Source organism: Girardinichthys multiradiatus, chromosome 22 (genome assembly GCF_021462225.1).
Source record: "Girardinichthys multiradiatus isolate DD_20200921_A chromosome 22, DD_fGirMul_XY1, whole genome shotgun sequence".
NCBI lineage: Eukaryota > Metazoa > Chordata > Actinopteri > Cyprinodontiformes > Goodeidae > Girardinichthys > Girardinichthys multiradiatus.
This window is the reverse complement of record NC_061814.1, coordinates 21,479,587-21,497,437: the sequence shown is the minus strand read 5'-3', so window position 1 is coordinate 21,497,437 and position 17,851 is coordinate 21,479,587. Positions and strand designations below refer to the sequence as shown.

Genomic DNA, 17,851 nt, shown 5'->3' with positions numbered 1-17,851 from the left:
GAAGAAGGCCCAACACAGACTGTATTTCCTGTGGCAAATCAAGAAGTACAACTTTCCACAGGAGCTGCTGCTCATCTTCTACGCTGCTATTATTGAATCAGTTCCTGGGCACATCCATCTCAGTGTGGTTTGGCTCATCCACAAAACAGGACAGGTCCAAACTACAATGAACAATTAGGTCTGCAGAGAAGATCACCTGAGATGACCTTCCCTCTATCAAGGACTCGTACATGTCTAGGGTCAGGAAAAAGGCAGCTAGCACACATTCTGCAAACAAACTGTTTAAACCAGCTGCCATAGCGACAGTTTCTTTGCCCCGGCTGTCTCTCTGACGAAGACAAAGAGGTTTTCGTTCTGTAGAGAAATGAGTTGAAACTGGAACTTTACCGCCTCATGGATCAGTGGTATTTCTGGAGGGGGAAGAATGAAGCATCTGCTTAAAAGCACACCATACGGTTTCTCTTGGTAGAAAGTGTCAGGCCATCTTTAAGGTGGCTGAAGCTTCAATGGAGCTTCACCAGAACAATGATCCCAACCATATCTCAAAGTCCACCAAGGCTTTGTTTAAGAAAAAGCCCTGAAAGACACCAAAGTGCCCATCAAAGATGCCTGACTGGAACAGCCTTTAAAGACAGTTGCAGCACACCAATCCAAAGATACTGATGAACTTGAGACCTTTGCCTTAGAGGAGTGGGCTAAGATTCCTCAGGAACTCTGTCAGAAGCTAGTGTATGAATAATATTTGCTGCAGGTTGTCACAGCAAGTGGGGCACCCTACTAAACAGTAAAATATAAAGAGACTGAATAATTTTGAGACTGCAGTAGACGTTAAAATGAGCAATTTTGGACGAACTGCTCATAACATTAGTTGTGAAGAGCTATTTGAACTGTTCTTGCTTGATCTGTTTATTGCAAACAGCTAACATTTATATATTTTACAAATGAAGTAAATCTGCCAAAAATAATACATACTACATAGAGGCTAATTTGATTAACCTGGCTTTATTAAGCTTGGTCTCATGGTACTTGGCAGTATTTTGCACCAGATGGATTAAAATATAAATAAACTGGAATTGAGCATTGCACTCTATTTTTGGATTCCAACAATGAAAAGTGTTTAGACCTGTTCTACATTGGTGCTAATAATAGGCCATAATGCCTTGGCAATCTCGCTTTCACTAAATCATTTAGTTACTATATGCACAACTTAAAATCTGCCAACTTAAACCCCACAGCCAAAGTAAAGAATAAATCACACATTAACTGAGCGACCCAGACAAAGCAGAGGCAGTTAAGCATTAATCAAGCTGCTTAAGAGACAGGCTCCAGAGACATGACCTGCATGCATCTCTGAATTATTCACAGGCACTTTCTCCAGCCACCAAAACCATCCCATTATTTTCCTATAGCCGTGGCCGGTCCACAAGGGGCAGTCACATGACACCACCTGACAGGATGTATTGCTCTGGGGCCTCTTAGTGCTCAGAGTGAGCTCTACATACCACACGTTCAAACTGGACTCACAGCTCACAAAGAAATAGCTGGATGAAAATGTAGCTCTTAAAGTAATGTCAGAAAATCTCGGTGTTTTGCCTTAATGCTGAGTAAAAATAAAAATCATCATTTTTATTTAACAAGGATGACTCTCAAACTTAATTAAGTTACATTTCCAAAAAAACAAAAAACAAGATGCTCCAATTAAGAGTTTCACCAGAAGGAAGGACAGTTAAAGACCGTTCAGGGAACTGTGTAACTTGCCCAAAGTTTGCCTTCAAAATAGAAAGCATCCAGCAGTTTGACAATGTGATGATGATCGCAGGACGCCAAGATGTCAATCTCCACCATGTAATCCTCCAATTCATCTTCTGTCTTGGTGTCAATAACCTTAGCAGCTGCAAGGGTCCCGTTCTGCTTGTTTTGAGCCTAGAAAACACATGAACAAAACAGTTCAAATATGGAACATACAGAATGTGTAAGACAGAAAGAGGATTGCATTAAATGGATGCACAGGTGCATCTCAAGCAATCAGAATATCATTGAAAATGGGATTTATTTCATTCATTCAATTCATAAAGTTAAACCCATTTTATATAGACTCATTACACACAGAGTGATACATTTCAATTGTTTATTTCAGTTAATCTTGATTATTATGCGTTTGTCATGGCTCCTTTTGCATAAACGACTCCTTTACCGCGGTGTGACATGGAGGAGACCAGTCTGCTCTCATGGTGGCTGTTATCCCGGTTGCTGTGCAATTTTTTCTAACACACTTTTTCCTTCCACTTAATTTTTCATTAATATTCTTGGATACAATGAAAGGTAGGACATAACATGAAATGCATTTTCCAAAAATCTCTTTTAAAATGTAAAATGCAATAACTTACTAAAAAAAACATTCCGAGTTGTCTTTAGCCACAAGCTTTAACAATAATTGTAACTAAAAGTTAACAAATGATACTTGAAATATGTCACTCTATCTTATAAATCTGTATAGTGTGAATGTAACAGAATTAAAATATTGAAAGTTAACTTTTCACCTGTTTTCTAATTCACTGAGAAGCACCTGTATTGTTAAATGTATTTCTGAAGGTGGTTGCTGACAAAAAGACTAATAACTATATTTTACTGATTAAAATATTTGATCTACATCAGGAATTTCACATAAAACAGAAAGCCTTTTTGAAGACCACATCAACATAACCGCTTACTAAACACAATCAAATTAAAAATACAAGATGGCGCGCGACCACATATAGAGGTTATGGTCCTCGAAGCAGCCGTCCCGGGTTTGAGTCCCGGACCCGGCGACCTTTGCCGAATGTCTCCCTCTCTCTTTGCCCCTCTTTCCTGTCTACCTACTATTGAAAAATGAAGGCCTCTAGTGCTGAAAAATATCTTTAAAAAATACAAGATAAATATTTTTTGAAATAGACGAGCAGAAATAAGTCAAACCATTTACAAGACACCTCATTATCTTTTGCCCCAAACATAGACAACCCAAACTGATTTCATTAAGTTAGACTAAAACAAGTAGGAAGTAAGCTATATTCTTTTTTTATTTCCTTTCACTCTGTTACACCTAAAGTCAGCCCACTAATCATCAAACAATGATCTAAAGGCATATAACCTACATTTACCCAGAAGATGCTGGTAGCAAAAATGACCAGACATCTACGAACAAGTGGAAGCCGTTTTAAAAGTTATTTTAAGGCCAGCCTTGAATGTAATGCTTATGGATACAGACACAGTGTCAGTGGAAAAAGAAAAAAAAAGGAGTGTTAACATTGACTGCTGTGTCAGACCCTATATTTACACTTTCTGACATGACGTGTCCCCCAGCTCTGTCCTTTCACACCGACTTCCGCCTGTTTAACAGAACCTGCCTAATATATTTGCAGAATCAGAGAAATACACAGAACTGGGTCTCCTTTGGTCGGCGTGAACGCAGCATTTTAACCCAACCGCCTTGAGAAACCTCAGTTAAAGTCTAACAGATGAAAGCTTATTTTTCTTAGTTCTGAATATGAACACTGATTCAAGCATGTGAAATGAATCACTGTGTAAACAACACAGTAGTTTGTATTAAGTCCTAAAAATGTCACACCTCTTTACTTTGTAAGGTACAGTCCAACATGTACTTTACACATGGCTGAATTAAGGGTGCTTTCCTTTTCCTTTGTGACTCTTAAAACAGCTGATTCACACTTTGCAGGGAGCCAATCCCACCACGCCTAACGGAGGCAACCATCAAAGGCCTGTGAAACAACTGATGAGAATAATAATGTGATCTGATAAAGGCAGTTCTGTAAATGGAACAGGGTAAAGTCTGTCGTATTGTACATTTTGTCTGCTTTGCAGCTTAAGCAGCTAAAACTATAAAGCCCTCTGATTTCCCTTACAGTTAGCCAACCAGCTAATACGGGTAGGAAACAAATAAAAGGCAAATGAAAATTTAAATGGATAATTAACTGGATTATTTATACACACCAGTTTCGGGAAGGAAGGATCTACATGGGCGGCACACACAGAGAAGGTGGCACTTCTCATAAAGTCATGTATTGCATGTCACTCTTCAGGGCCTTGGTTGGAAGCCATTTCAAAGGAGTTTTACCATCTTCCAAAGATGTGAGACAAAAAATCTCTCAGAGCAAAACAACCTGGAAAGTTACAGAACCGAGCAGAGGTCACATGTGATATCCAGCCTACCGTTTAAAGCGACAGCCAGGGATGGGCTGGAATGAGATTCTAATGGTATGATGAAGTGGAGAAGTATATGATAAACTAAAAAAAAAAAAAAACACCACTGACTGAATTATGGCATTGGTACAAACATTTTAATCCAAAGCGTTTATTATTTGCTTTTATTTAAAAACAGAAAATTAAACTATTATACAAACTGCTGCAAGAAAAATACAAAATCTCTAAATCCTCCAATCAAGCTTTTCCTGGCCAATACAGATTTCCGGTATTTTTTCTTTTTAGCATTTCATTTTTTGAAGCGTGATCGGGCCGATTCTTTAAATCATGGAAATTTGAGCTGGACAATATATTGTATCCAAACCATTATCACAATATCAATGTGTACAATATCGTCATTTCAAAAAGGACCACGTTGAGGCTTAACATTTGTTAAAACTCTACATTGTCCACTGTGTCAGGTGGGCAATGTAATATCTTAACAGAAAGTCATGTGATGGTGTATGAAGGAAGATGGCAGACTTCACAATTTGTTGCTACTGCGGTCTCAGAAAGATTCAATAGTTATATTAGTCAAACAATAAATGGACTGCAAGCTACCGATGTTACCCCTCCTATTATAACATGTAGATTCTGGGAAAAAAAAAAACCAACCAAAAACAAAGTGAGACTGAGTAAAATGACACAGTTGTAGAGGTGCTCATGGATGGGCAAAAGAGGAAAAAAAAGTCAAACATCTGTTGATGTTACGCCGCACGATTAGCTCTGAAAATGTCTGACACAGCTTCATGTTTCGGATACGTCATCTTTAGTCCAGAGAGCTCTACATCGGTTGTTTGTTACACTCACGACCAGAAATCTTCTAGATTTGAGCTGAGAAGGCCGACAATTGCAAAGTGTCAACCCAGTTTTATTGTCCACACCTGACATAGCTCAAGGTCATACATCTCCCGAGAAACTGAGGAATACATTGTGATGGTGAAGAGAGTAGTGACGAAAATGTAGATTAACTTCAGTGCTTATGAAACGGTAACTTCAATACCAATAACCCAGCAACAGCTAATACACGGTCAAAGGTCATTTCTTCAGAGCTTCTTCATTTGTTTTGGTGAAATAAATACAGAGCGAGAATGGCAAGAGACTAACAACGATTAATACCTGCAACTGTGTATGGCACAAACAAACTGCATTCTATGAAAGGCCAATTTACAAGGGTGTGACTTCAGAAAACACCTGTCCTGTTGTTTGTTATGAGCTCTTTGATTTCTAGTAACAGTCTTTAACGATTACATTCTTGGGGCAGTGTGTTTTTTCCAATGGCTGTGAACCACGCCTTCCATAATCTTCACCAAGCACATGTCAGTCATGTTTAAAAAGGCAAATATGTGATTTAGATTGATTTAGACCTATACAAAGAAAAACGTTTAACGTTTCTTTATTTCCTGTAACAGGAAAGCAGGCCACAGTTTAGAACTGCAGCTAACTTTGGCAGAATTGATTTTATAAGAAATATTTAGCTGCTGGCCTTAGCTAATGAAACTATGGCCCGAGCAAAGGCTAAGCTGATATTACTGAGCAGCTCGATCACTTCCATTCAACAACCAGTAGCCAGATCTATGCGAGAGTCTTTATAAATGGGGCTAAAACTAGAAAGCGGATGTAACGCAACGCCTTAACTTACCTTGTACACTTTCCCAAAAGCGCCATCTCCGAGCTCACCAATAATTTCCCAAATTTCCTCCGGATTCACGTCTCTGTGTACGTGTTCATACTGCTTCTTCTTTTTATCTGGCCCCAGCTTGAATATCTTCCGAAAATTGAAGAAAGACATCTTGTGTTGTTGTTTTCCTGACGTTGAACTACAGTGCTGCGGATGCGGTCTCTTCTCTCAATCCGCCAGCAAAAAGCAACGGTCCCTCCCGACGCGGAACTCAGACGGCTATCGGAATAAGAGCACCCGGGCGTGAAGCAAACCGTGACATGCCGGTGCTGCAGCCATTCAGCTGTGATAATGTCAATTATAACTTCCCTCGGCAGCAGTTATTCACAATCACATCATAGACAGAAGCCCTGTCACAGGACGCTAGCGGAGGAGGTGTGGGATACGGATAGAGGACCTCGCTGTTCTTGAACGGAAGCGTTTCCGTTTCAGACAAACTGAAATGAAAATAAACCAAAAATACCGACTATATCGTCACGCCCGAGACGACACGTTTGCCGTTTGACACCACCGAGGTAAAATGGACTCAACACGGATCTCATGCTCCGGTTGGCTGACCACACTGAAGTTAGCGGACAAGGGTCAAGTTAGCATAGCCACTTATCAAACCTTCCGCTGTAATTTCAAACTAAAGGCGAAACTCACAAAAAAAGAAAATTGCACTATCTATTTTAATGCAGTACGTAGAAAGTATGATATAAACGTAGTTTTAATTATATTGTAAACATTTCTATGCATAATTCTGCTCTCGTGTTCGGTTCTCATCTCTCAGCAAGAGATTACAGACTTTTAATTTGAAAGATAATTAGCCTTGTTTCCGCCGCAGGCTGCCCTATCACTATTAAACTTAATGTATTTGTTGGCGGCGTCCGTTTCCTGGATTCTCTATGCAGGAAGGTGCTCTGCTCTGCCCAGCCACGCATGCTAGTTGTGTTAATGTCGTCATGAATATGGGGAAATTGTAGTTTTTTTCTCTCTTTTTAAGGATTATCAGTTCAACTCATTTACAATTGTAAGCCAATGAATTTTTACTGAGGCAGTTAGTTGCTTGATTTTTTTTTGATGAACTTTGGCCAGTTTGTGCTTTTTGAGATGAATTTGACTTTTTAATATTTTTTCACATTCATATTTAATATTTAATTTTGAAATTTCCTCAAGAATGTAACCTGTTACTTTCTACTTGGCTTCAAAATTAAAGCAAAAACGATCAGAATCAATATATTTCTGCCAATTATTAACATTCTCATGGTTGGAAAATTAGCACCCTCCTCACTCCTTAGGGAAGAAAAATCCACTTTGCATATAGAAAACAGTCAGTCAGTCATTTTCTACCGCTTATTCCATAGTAGGTCACGGAGAAGCTGGTGCCTATCTCCAGCAGTCTATGAGTGAGAGGCATGGTACACCTTGGACAGGTCACCAGTCCATTGCAGGGCAACATACAGACAACCATGCACACACTCATTCAGAGACCAAGTAACCTAACAGGCATGTCTTTGGACTGCTAGAGTACCTGGTGAGAACCCACACATGCACAGGGAGAACATGCAAACTCCATGCAGAAAGACCACCAGATGGGAATTGAACCAAGGACCTTCTTGCTGCAAGGCAACAGTGCTACCAACTGCACCACTGTGCAGCCCATGTTCATTTGTGTTTTTTGTTATTAATTCATCTATGTTTGCATTTCTTTATCAAACTCTTCCTTCAGAGGTGTTTATTAGTATTCCATCCTCCAGCAGCAAAACAACTAAGCTATATGTACACCACTGGATAGTATCAGTATTAACAAATCTCAGACATGTTATCACTCGATACTCTGTATAATAACGAATGTATAATATTAACAATCAATTCACATCACATTGAAAATTATGCTAAAATATTATTGTAATAAAGAATAGACTATTACCCTTGAAGTGTTTTATTTTAACTGTCTTTAAAGTGTGCTAACTACAGTCTAAAAGTAAATATATAATAGACACATCTATAAGCTTCAGACAACGGTAATTCGATTTCTGATCGATTTCCTAAATAAACTGTGGTTAAGTTTAATCAATCACATTTTGCCGCTCTTTTTGTTTCATTCGAATATCTCTTTTTCGTGCTTATCTTCACACTGCAGTACATTTCACTGGCCTGGTGACCAGGCTAGCCTTACATGGGAAAGCAAAAGATGATGCCTCACAATTTAACTGCTTATCTTGATCAGAATGTAGTTTTACAAGATAAATGTTTGAGGTACTGAAGAAAGAAGTGACTGATCTCATCTGTGGGTTTGATTTTCATTTTCCAACTCTCCATTTAGAGTCAATGCTGGGTAAAGATTGGTATTGTTTATCGAGTGTGCTTATTTCTTTGTGTTTACATATTTTTGAGATTTCTATTAAGCATGAATAACAATCCCACATTTATGAAAACAGAAATCATTTTTGTATCATAATTAGTTGGATCTTGAGATTACCTCTTTTCCGCATCAAAACAACACTTATGTTAAATGTTTACAATTGACTTTTAAAACACCACAGATTTAGGAAAGTCAAGAAAGCAGTTTCTAACATTCGTTTAGCACATGGCATCTTGTGACAAGCATTGTGGTACAATTTAGACTATTATGTCACCTTTTTACCTCATTTAAAATTAAGAGTAAAGCGATGTATTAAAAAAAACTCTTATAGATGCTTTAATGCATCTTTTCTGTTTTCAGGACGTATTTATTGACAAAAGGCATCAATGGTAATTGTGCAACTGCAGTTGCTATTATCTACACATTATCACTGAGTTCAATTAGGACTTTAAAGGCATAGAATGGCTTTGCATTGTAAATATTTTTAGGGTATAATGGATCATTGTTATAGCTACAGCATGTAATGTATAGAAAACTGCATTTTCAATTTGTACACACGTTTGTAATACCAAAATCTATTTTATTTCATGTAAGTTGAGCGTTTTAATGGAAAACACAATATAACAAACATTGTATTTTTCCAACGCTGTGTAAAAACAACATTCAGCTCGGAAAGGGGTGTGACACATGAAACCCTATAGCAGAGGTATTTCAGAGCAATAAAGGAAATGTAAATATACGGATTTTCTCCGCACAATGCTCTAAATGAAGTTGCAACAGGCGATTCAGTAGACGCTCATTTAAACGTCCGCTAGAGGGCAGCAAAATCTTTTGCCACATGCAGGGTGGTAATGTATCCCAAGAACGAATGAAAAAAAAAGATGATGCAAGGTTCTTAATTAATTTCACAAATAATAAAAAAAACTTTATTTATATTCACTTCCTTTCCTCCTTTACCCCTAAATAGAATCCAGTCCATACAATTGCCTAAAAAAAAAAAACAAATTTGTAAATATTCCACTTGTGTGTCTCTCAATATCGGCATAAATCCAGCTCTTCTATAAGGATCGCAGAGGTTTTTTAGAGAACATTAGTGACCAAATAGTATTGTGAAGACTAAGTAACACAGTAAGCAGATCAGGGATACAGTTATGAAAGGTTTAAAGCAGAGTTAGGTTGTAAAACAATATCCCATACTGTCAACGTCTCACAGAGCGCTGTGAGCATCAATCTTCTGAAAATGGGAGGGAGTATAGCACAACGTAAAATTGCAAAGACATGTTTGTGCACCTAAACCAACAGATTGGGAAAGGAGAGCATTATTTAGAGAATCAGCCAAGAGACCCATGGTCACTCTGGAGGAGCTGCAGAGACCAACAGATCCAGCAGGACAAAGTGTTGACACAATAACTATTAGCGTGCAGTTCACAAATCTGGTCTTGAGAGTGACAAGATGAAAGCATTTGTTGCAAGATAACCAAAATAAGTTTTGTCTGTAGTGTACCACAAGCCATGTCGGCAACACAGTAAATGTGTGACAGAATATGCTCTGGTCAAATGAGACCAAAATGTAACCTTTCAGCCTACATGCAACAGGTAATGTGTGGAAGAAAACTAAAACCCTGAACACACCATCCCCACATGAAATAGGGTGTCATCAAGATGTGAGGATGCTGTTTTTTAGCTGGGACTGGGAAGCTGGAAGATGGATGGAGTTAAGCACAGAATAGCCCTGGAAGACAACTCCTAGCCAGATAATGGCCCTAAACATACATGCAGAACTACAACGTAGTGGTTTAGAACAGAAGGCATATCTACATGTTAGAATTGCCTACTCAGAGTCCAAACCTAAAACTAATTAAGAATATGTTGCAAGATTTAAAAATGGATGTGTTTTAGCACATGAACACTATATAGTCAGGTTTATGCTGCTTCTGATAAATATTATAAGTGGCTTATTATAATAAATCTTTAAGTGGCTTAGTTTGCAAACTTTTTCAATTGATATATATATATATATATATATATATATATATATATATATATATATATATATATATATATATATATATATATTTGGAATGATATGATTTAAGTTGTACAATTACACAAAAGACAGTGAAAAATGATAAAAAAGACTGAATATATGGAACATCCCAAAAGAAACTAAGGTCAGATCAGAAAAGGGATATAGCACTTTTTCCTACACATAAACATGTAGAAAAAAAGTCTGCTAAGACTCATTTTGCTTTAATTTTGTATGGACTAATATCTTCATCTGGTGTAATGTCCTCTTTTTTATCATGAGGCTTATTGTAGATGACGGAGGTCTCTGAGCACACTGAGTCAGACAATTACAATGTACATTTGATCTATCATCATGCAGTTTCAATTATAACAAACAGAGCAGAAAACACAAAGTCGGACAACCTGTGATCATTTTTTAATTGTGCTTAATATGTAAATTTTATTTAACTTTCCATCCTTCTGCAGATCAGGTATAGTAATACTAAAATAAAGATACCCTTTCATGGGTGAACCCATGCACTGTGCTCTATTGAAATACATGTTTTGGCATCTAAAAACCTTAGTTTGGTAAACATAAAATGAAACAAAAAGACAGCGGGATTTACATGGTGACCAAAGCAAACTTGTACTTTGTCAGATTGTCATGTTATAAAAAACATGTTATAATTAACTGTGTAAATTAACCCTAGAACAAAAAGAAAGGACCCTGTGAATTGGGTACGATACTATCATTATCCCAAGTCATAGGTGTCTTGAAAGGTCACTCGATGAGGAAGAAGCCATTACTCCAAAAGCAACATAAATATGTCCTACCACAGTTTGGAAGTGTGTATAGCAAAAAGGGCCTTCATTTTTGGAGACATGTCCTGTGGTCTAATGAAACTGAAATTGAAGTGTTTAGCCATAACGACCATTCTTACATTTGGAAGAAAACGGGCTAAGCTTGAAAGACAGAAAAAAACATCCAAACCTTGAAGCATTGGGGTGGCAGCATCATGTTACGTTTGTGTGTTTTGCTGCCGGACGGACTGGTGCAGTTCACAAATTAAATGGCATTATGAGGATAAAACACCATGTGAAAATATTGAAGTAGCATCTCAAGACATCAGCCAGGAAGTTAAAAGGCATTAAAAAAAAAAAAAAGCATACCACCAAATTAGTTACAAAGTTATGAGGAGCTGTTACAGACAATATTCTGAATTTACTCTCACTCTCTTACAAAGTGACTTAACAACAACAAAGTTAATGTTTTGGAGTGAGTATCACAAAGCCCAGATCTCAGTCCCATGGAAAATTTGAGGGCAGAGCTAGAAGGTGTGTGTGAGTGAGGAGGCCTACAAACCTGACTGAGTTCTGTCAGGAGGAATGGGCCATGGAAAGATACATGAAACATTTCACCAAAGTCTTAACGTTTGGACAACAATTAATAACTAGTAGGCCTACAAACAATATGTATGTAAACTTCTGAATTTTAAGAGAGTAAAAAAGTTATTCCTCTCAATTCTGACATTTAGAAAAGGAATATAATTAAGGTAATTATAACTGACGTAAAACATGACAAGTTTAGTGTTATTTAATGTCAGACAGTGAGGAAGAAATTCGCTCTGTCAGGTCCGTGTGTACAGTGTATATAAATATTTTTTCAACTAAACCTTTGCAGTAAGAATGATAAACCAGCGAATACTGTAATTTTTCACATTTGTTAGAGGTATTGCAAGAATAATGGACAAAAGTCAAGGAATCGCTGGTGCTCAGCGGAACAAAGAAGCGGTGGTCCCAAGGGGACACCAGTCCTTCCTTAGAGTTCTGTGAAGTGTGTCCAGTCAGCTGAACAGGGCCCGCCCCGTACGACCTGACTCCCCCCTTTGGCTCCGGACAGCAGTGGTGCAGCCCCTCTTCAGGGTGGGGAACTCTGATTACTCGCCAGTTTTCTTGCGTAGGATTGTTTCACAAAGACCGCCTGACACCGTCGGTTCATGGTGGGCTCCCAGAACCTGACCGCGGATCCCGCTCTTTTCCTTCACTTAAGCTTACTTTAATATCTGCGTAAGTTTGCGCGTTTGCATCTCAGAGCCCCTTCAGATTTTCATGGGCGAACATCTTCGCTTTTGCAGTTTGTGGTTGTTTCCCCTCAAATAAAGGCCCGTTCGGTCTGTGGAGAAGATGCAGTTCCGCACTGTCCTTGACGTTAACGTTGTGGACGTGCAGAAGAGAAGAAATCCCTCCAAACACTATGTAAGTTATTTTCTCCTCTTCTCAGCTGAGCGCTTTTTGCTAAAAGCATGCATTATATCTGCCCTTTGGATTGTAATGTCGCTCTGTTAATTCCATACTCTGCTGTAGCTACACTGAACTGCTTTTTAGTTGGAAAAAACATTTGTACCTAAGTTTTGTGATCTTTCAGCTTTGAATACAACAGATAAAAATATATATTTTACAGCTTTTACTTCAATGCCAATTATGGAAGCCCTGAAAGGCAAGTGAAAAACAAGATTCTTACAGGCACAGTTTCTGAGTCTGACCAAAGGACCTTTTTCTTATATCTTTAGATGTGATCTACAAGTAAAAAAAAGAAATCTATATTAAAATTTTTCAGTTTTTTTTAATTCAGGGAAAATTTTTTCCCTGAAAGGCAAGTGAGCTGACAGGTCCAAACGCACTGCAAAGAGATAAACGAGCTACAAACAAATGAATAATGCAAACTCCAAAACACTCCAACAGACACACACACAAAAAACAACAACAAATGCAACAGAAGAATACTGCAAAAGTAAAATACTTCAATGAAGCAAAATAGAGAAAAGTAAAAACCCACAACCAACAAAACAAATGCAAAGGAAAAATGCAGCAAATAGCAAGACAACAGCAAGTTAAGAACAACTGCAAACTCCCTCCAAAAACGGAAGTTTGCCAGACCAGTAGGGAGGTCAACCATCAGTTCATATGGGACCAGACCCTATCGGGATTCCCCGAAGAAACTTGGAGGGAACAAGGAAAGGTAAGTTTCCCTCCAATGTCTCATGTTCTAAATGAGATTGCTTTCAAGTAAAATTAAATACAAGAAAGAGACATAAACTGTTAATTTTTTTGGTCATGCTACGTTATTATCATATCAAGCCTGTATATTCCTGTGCGATATACAGGGGTGAAAGTAATTTTAAATTTTTGCCGGTACTGAGGGGCGGAGCTGGGGTGGGATGTAGGGGCTTGGGAGGCGCTTTAAACAGTGAGTTTAATTGCGAAGCAAAAATGCTGGGCTTTGTCCCGCCCATCGGACGCTCAGCGTCTCGGGGGTCTATGGGGCAGTGGGCTGGCCTTGGCTGGCCTGGACGCTCAGCTTCTGCATGATGATTGGATGATCTGTCTGCGGCTGAATCCCTTTTTGATTGACAGCGAAATTTGCGAATCAGCGATACACACACACATACACACACACACAATGTGTTGTTGTAATTCAGAAAAATAACATGAAACACAACTAGTTACTCTCCCTTTGCTTTTAACTGGGGTATTTTGCAGTGAGCAGACAGACATTAAACGTAGCTGTGCTCGTTTTAAACGCTGGCCGTTCACAAAAGCCTCCAGCTCCGCGGGGAGAGAAGCAAAGCAAGAGCATTGAGTCTCCATTATAGCAGAACAGTTCAGAAACTATTTGGAATGAGGGGAAAAAATCTATATGTATAAACAGATTAAGTAGTGTTTTAGACTGCCTATTGGTAGCGGATCTGATCTTTGTGTGCTCGTGAGTTTTTGCAGCCGCAACTGGTTCTGGATGACGACTTCATAGCAGACAGCCATTCGTCTCTCTTCCCGGTACTGCGTACCACCGCAGGATCTTTTAGTGGTACGCAGTACCGGACCGTACCGGCTCACTTTCACCCCTGGCGATATAGAATCAACTACAGTGGTGATGAAATGTTCTATCATGTTCTATCATAACTTTTCACAATAAATTAGAAAAGGGTATAATAAATTACCAGGCAAAAATTAAAATATCCTTAAATTATTTATACATCTATTTCCTTGTTTGTTTATATATATTTTAGCAAAACAGCTGAATAAAAACTCTGGGGAAAAAAAAGAGTTTTTGTTACCTCAATCAACAAAGTTTATTTTTCCAAGTCAAATTTTTTTTCTCTACCAACACATTGAAAAAAATAATTTTTTTTGTTAAGTCTTTTTTTGTATTTAACTGTTAAACACTGAAGGGCAAGTGAAAACAAAATTTTTTGTCAAACCTTTGTAATACCTTTTCTGTCCACAAGAGTGGCGCAACCAGCTACAGTGAAGGTGAGTGCAGAAAGTTAAAATTTTGTTGATATTACTACAAGTCTGGGTCTAAAAGATGTTTTGAGATGTTTTAAGACGAGACGTTTGACCTTAAAAGGCCATGTTTTGATTCAATCCTTCAAATATGAGCCTTCTTTTAAATTCACTATGTTGGTTTCGGAGACGAAAGACCCACTTCTAGGAGTCCATCAGATCGCAGGCCTCAGCAGTAGTTGGCGCTCTCTCACCCTCCGGAGTACCGCCTGAACTCGGCAGGGCACACTGTCAGTTTACGTCCACCTGTTTAATGTTTATAGTTGGTATATGTGAGATATACAATAAGACTTTGTGATGGATAACTACAGGTAGCTTAATATAAAAATACTCTTGCGTATATTGTTATGGACAGAGTTGTATTGTATTATTATCAAATGTTCCTGAATGCTGTTGGCGGGCATGGTCTGTCAGGAAATAGCATGTCTGTTTGATTAACTTGACTCCCATGTAACTAGTGTTGTTCTGAAGTGGACGTGCATGAAAACGACACAGCTTGAGCCAGCAACTTAGACTGACGGTCTAATCGTTCGTTCGTCGTCTTCCGCTTATCCAGGACCGGGTCGCGGGGGCAGCAGACTCAGCAGAGAAGCCCAGACGTCCCTCTCTCCAGACACCTCCTCCAGCTCCTCCAGGGGGAGCCCAAGGCGTTCCCAGGCCAGCCGAGAGACATAGTCCCTCCAGCGTGTCCTGGGCCGTCCCCTGGGCCTCCTCCCGGTGGGACGTGCCTGGAACACCTCCCGAGGAAGGCGTCCAGGAGGCATCCGGTAAAGATGCCCGAGCCACCTCAACTGGCTCCTCTCAATGTGGAGGAGCAGCGGCTCTACTCCGAGCTCCTCCCGGATGGCCGAGCTCCTCACCCTATCTCTAAGGGAGTGCCCGGCCACCCTACGGAGGAAGCTCATTTCAGCCGCTTGTATCCGTGATCTCGTTCTTTCGGTCATGACCCAAAGTTCATGGCCATAGGTGAGGGTAGGAACGTAGACCGACCAGTAAATTGAGAGCTTTGCTTTTCGGCTCAGCTCTCTCTTCACCACAATGGACCGGCACAGCGCCCCCATTACTGTGGCAGCTGCACCGATCCGTCTGTCGATCTCCCGCTCCATTCTTCCCTCACTCGTGAACAAGACCCCGAGATACTTAAACTCCTCCACTTGAGGCAGGAACTCCCCTCCAACCTGAAGAGGACAAGCCACCATTTTCCGGTCGAGTACCATGGCCTCGGACTTGGAGGAGCTGATCCTCATCCCAGCCGCTTCACACTCGGCTGCGAACCGCCACAGCGCATGCTGTAGGTCTTGGCTAGAGGGGGCCAGCAGGACCACGTCATCCGCAAAAAGAAGAGACGAAATCCACTGGTCCCCAAACCAGACCCCCTCCGGCCCTTGGCTGCGTCTAGAAATCCTGTCCATAAAAGTTATGAACAGGACCGGCGACAAAGGGCAGCCCTGCCGGAGTCCAACATGCACTGGGAACAGGTCCGACTTAGTGCCGGCAATGCGGACCAAACTCCTGCTCCGCTCGTACAGGGACCGGATGGCCCCTAATAAAGGGCCCCCGATTCCATACTCCTGGAGCACCCCCCACAGGGCATCACGAGGGACACAGTCGAATGCTTTCTCCAGGTCCACAAAACACATGTGAACCGGTTGGGCAAACTCCCATGAACCCTCGAGCACCCTGTAGAGGGTATAGAGCTGGTCCAGTGTTCCACGGCTGGGACGAAAACCACACTGTTCCTCCTGAAGCCGAGGTTCGACTATCGGTCGGACTCTCCTCTCCAATACCCTGGGGTAGGCCTTACCAGGGAGGCTGAGGAGTGTGATCCCCCTGTAGTTGGAACACACCCTCCGGTCACCCTTCTTATGAAGGGGGACCACCACCCCAGTCTGCCAGTCCAGAGGCACTGTCCCCGACCGCCACGCAATGTTGAAGAGGCGTGTCAACCATGACAGCCCTACAACATCCAGACACTTGAGGTACTCAGGGCGGATCTCATCCACCCCCAAAGCCTTGCCACCGCGGAGCTTTTTAACCACCTCGGTGACTTCAGCCTGGGTGATGAAAGAGTCCAACCCCGAGTCCCCAGCCTCTGTTTCCACCACGGAATGCGTGATGGCAGGATTGAGGAGATCCTCGAAGTACTCCTTCCACCGCCCGATAATGTCCTCAGTCGAGGTCAGCAGTCTCCCGCCCCCACTATAAACAGTGTTGGCAAAGCACTGCTTCCCCCTCCTGAGGCGCCGGACGGTTTGCCAGAATCGCTTCGAGGCCAACCGGTAGTCCTTCTCCATGGCCTCACCGAACTCTTCCCAGGCCCGAGTTTTTGCCTCTGCCACAGCCCGGGCCGCAGCACGCTTGGCCTCACGGTACCCGTCAGCCGCCTCAGGAGTCCCACAAGCCAACCACAGCCGATAGGACTCCTTCTTCAGCTTAACTGCATCCCTTACTGCCGGTGTCCACCACCGGGTTCTGGGATTGCCGCCACGACAGGCACCGCAGACCTTACGGCCGCAGCTATGGGCAGCAGCATCGACAATAGATGCAGAGAACATGGTCCACTCGGACTCTATGTCTCCAACATCCCCCGGGATCTGGTCGAAGCTCTCCCTGAGGTGGGAGTTGAATACATCCCTGGCCGAGGGCTCCGCCAGGCGTTCCCAGCAGACCCTCACTATGCGCTTGGGCCTGCCGTGTCTGTCCGGCTTTCTCCTCCTCCAGCGGATCCAACTCACCACCAGGTGATGATCAGTGGACAGCTCAGCCCCTCTCTTCACCCGAGTATCCAAAACATGCGGCCGAAGGTCTGATGATACGACAACAAAGTCGATCATCAACCTCCTGCCTAGGGTGTCCTGGTGCCAAGTGCACTGATGGACACCCTTATGTTTGAACATGGTGTTCGTTATGGACAATCCGTGACTAGCACAGAAGTCCAATAACAAAACACCACTCGGATTCAGATCGGGGAGGCCATTCCTCCCGATCACGCCTCTCCAGGTGTCACTGTCGTTCCCCACGTGGGCGTTGAAGTCCCCCAGCAGAATAATGGAGTCCCCGGGAAGGGCACTATCCAGCACCCCCGACAGGGACGCCAAGAAGGCAGGGTACTCTGCACTACCACTCGGCCCGTAGGCTGAAATGATAGTCAGAGACCTCTCCCCAACCCGAAGGCGCAGGGATACAACCCTCTCATCCACTGGGGTAAACCCCAACACGAGACGGCTGAGCTG

General features: G+C 41.5%; 2 protein-coding genes across 8 annotated transcripts in view; one reads left to right on the top strand and one right to left on the bottom strand.

The window, feature by feature from the left end:
- The window catches only part of slka (STE20-like kinase a), a 34,789-nt gene extending 28,294 nt beyond the window's left edge, over positions 1-6,495 (bottom strand). For 2 of the 4 annotated variants that reach the window (XM_047351322.1, XM_047351323.1), the window contains exons 1-2: positions 5,882-6,494; positions 1,759-1,923 (exon numbers count right to left, since the gene is read on the bottom strand). In XM_047351322.1, the coding sequence (XP_047207278.1) occupies positions 1,759-1,923; positions 5,882-6,031 (315 nt within the window). In that variant the 5' untranslated portion in view covers positions 6,032-6,494. Of the gene's footprint in view, positions 1-1,758; positions 1,924-5,881 lie in introns of all 4 variants that reach the window. The other 2 variants (XM_047351321.1, XM_047351324.1) reach the window with 2 other exon arrangements.
- Positions 6,496-12,187: 5,692 nt separating this feature from the next.
- Positions 12,188-17,851, top strand: part of LOC124858981 (SH3 and PX domain-containing protein 2A-like) — a 106,146-nt gene continuing 100,482 nt past the window's right edge. For 2 of the 4 annotated variants that reach the window (XM_047351348.1, XM_047351347.1), the window contains exon 1: positions 12,188-12,530. In XM_047351348.1, the coding sequence (XP_047207304.1) occupies positions 12,459-12,530 (72 nt within the window). In that variant the 5' untranslated portion in view covers positions 12,188-12,458. The remainder of the gene's footprint in view (positions 12,531-17,851) is intronic. The other 2 variants (XM_047351350.1, XM_047351349.1) reach the window with 2 other exon arrangements.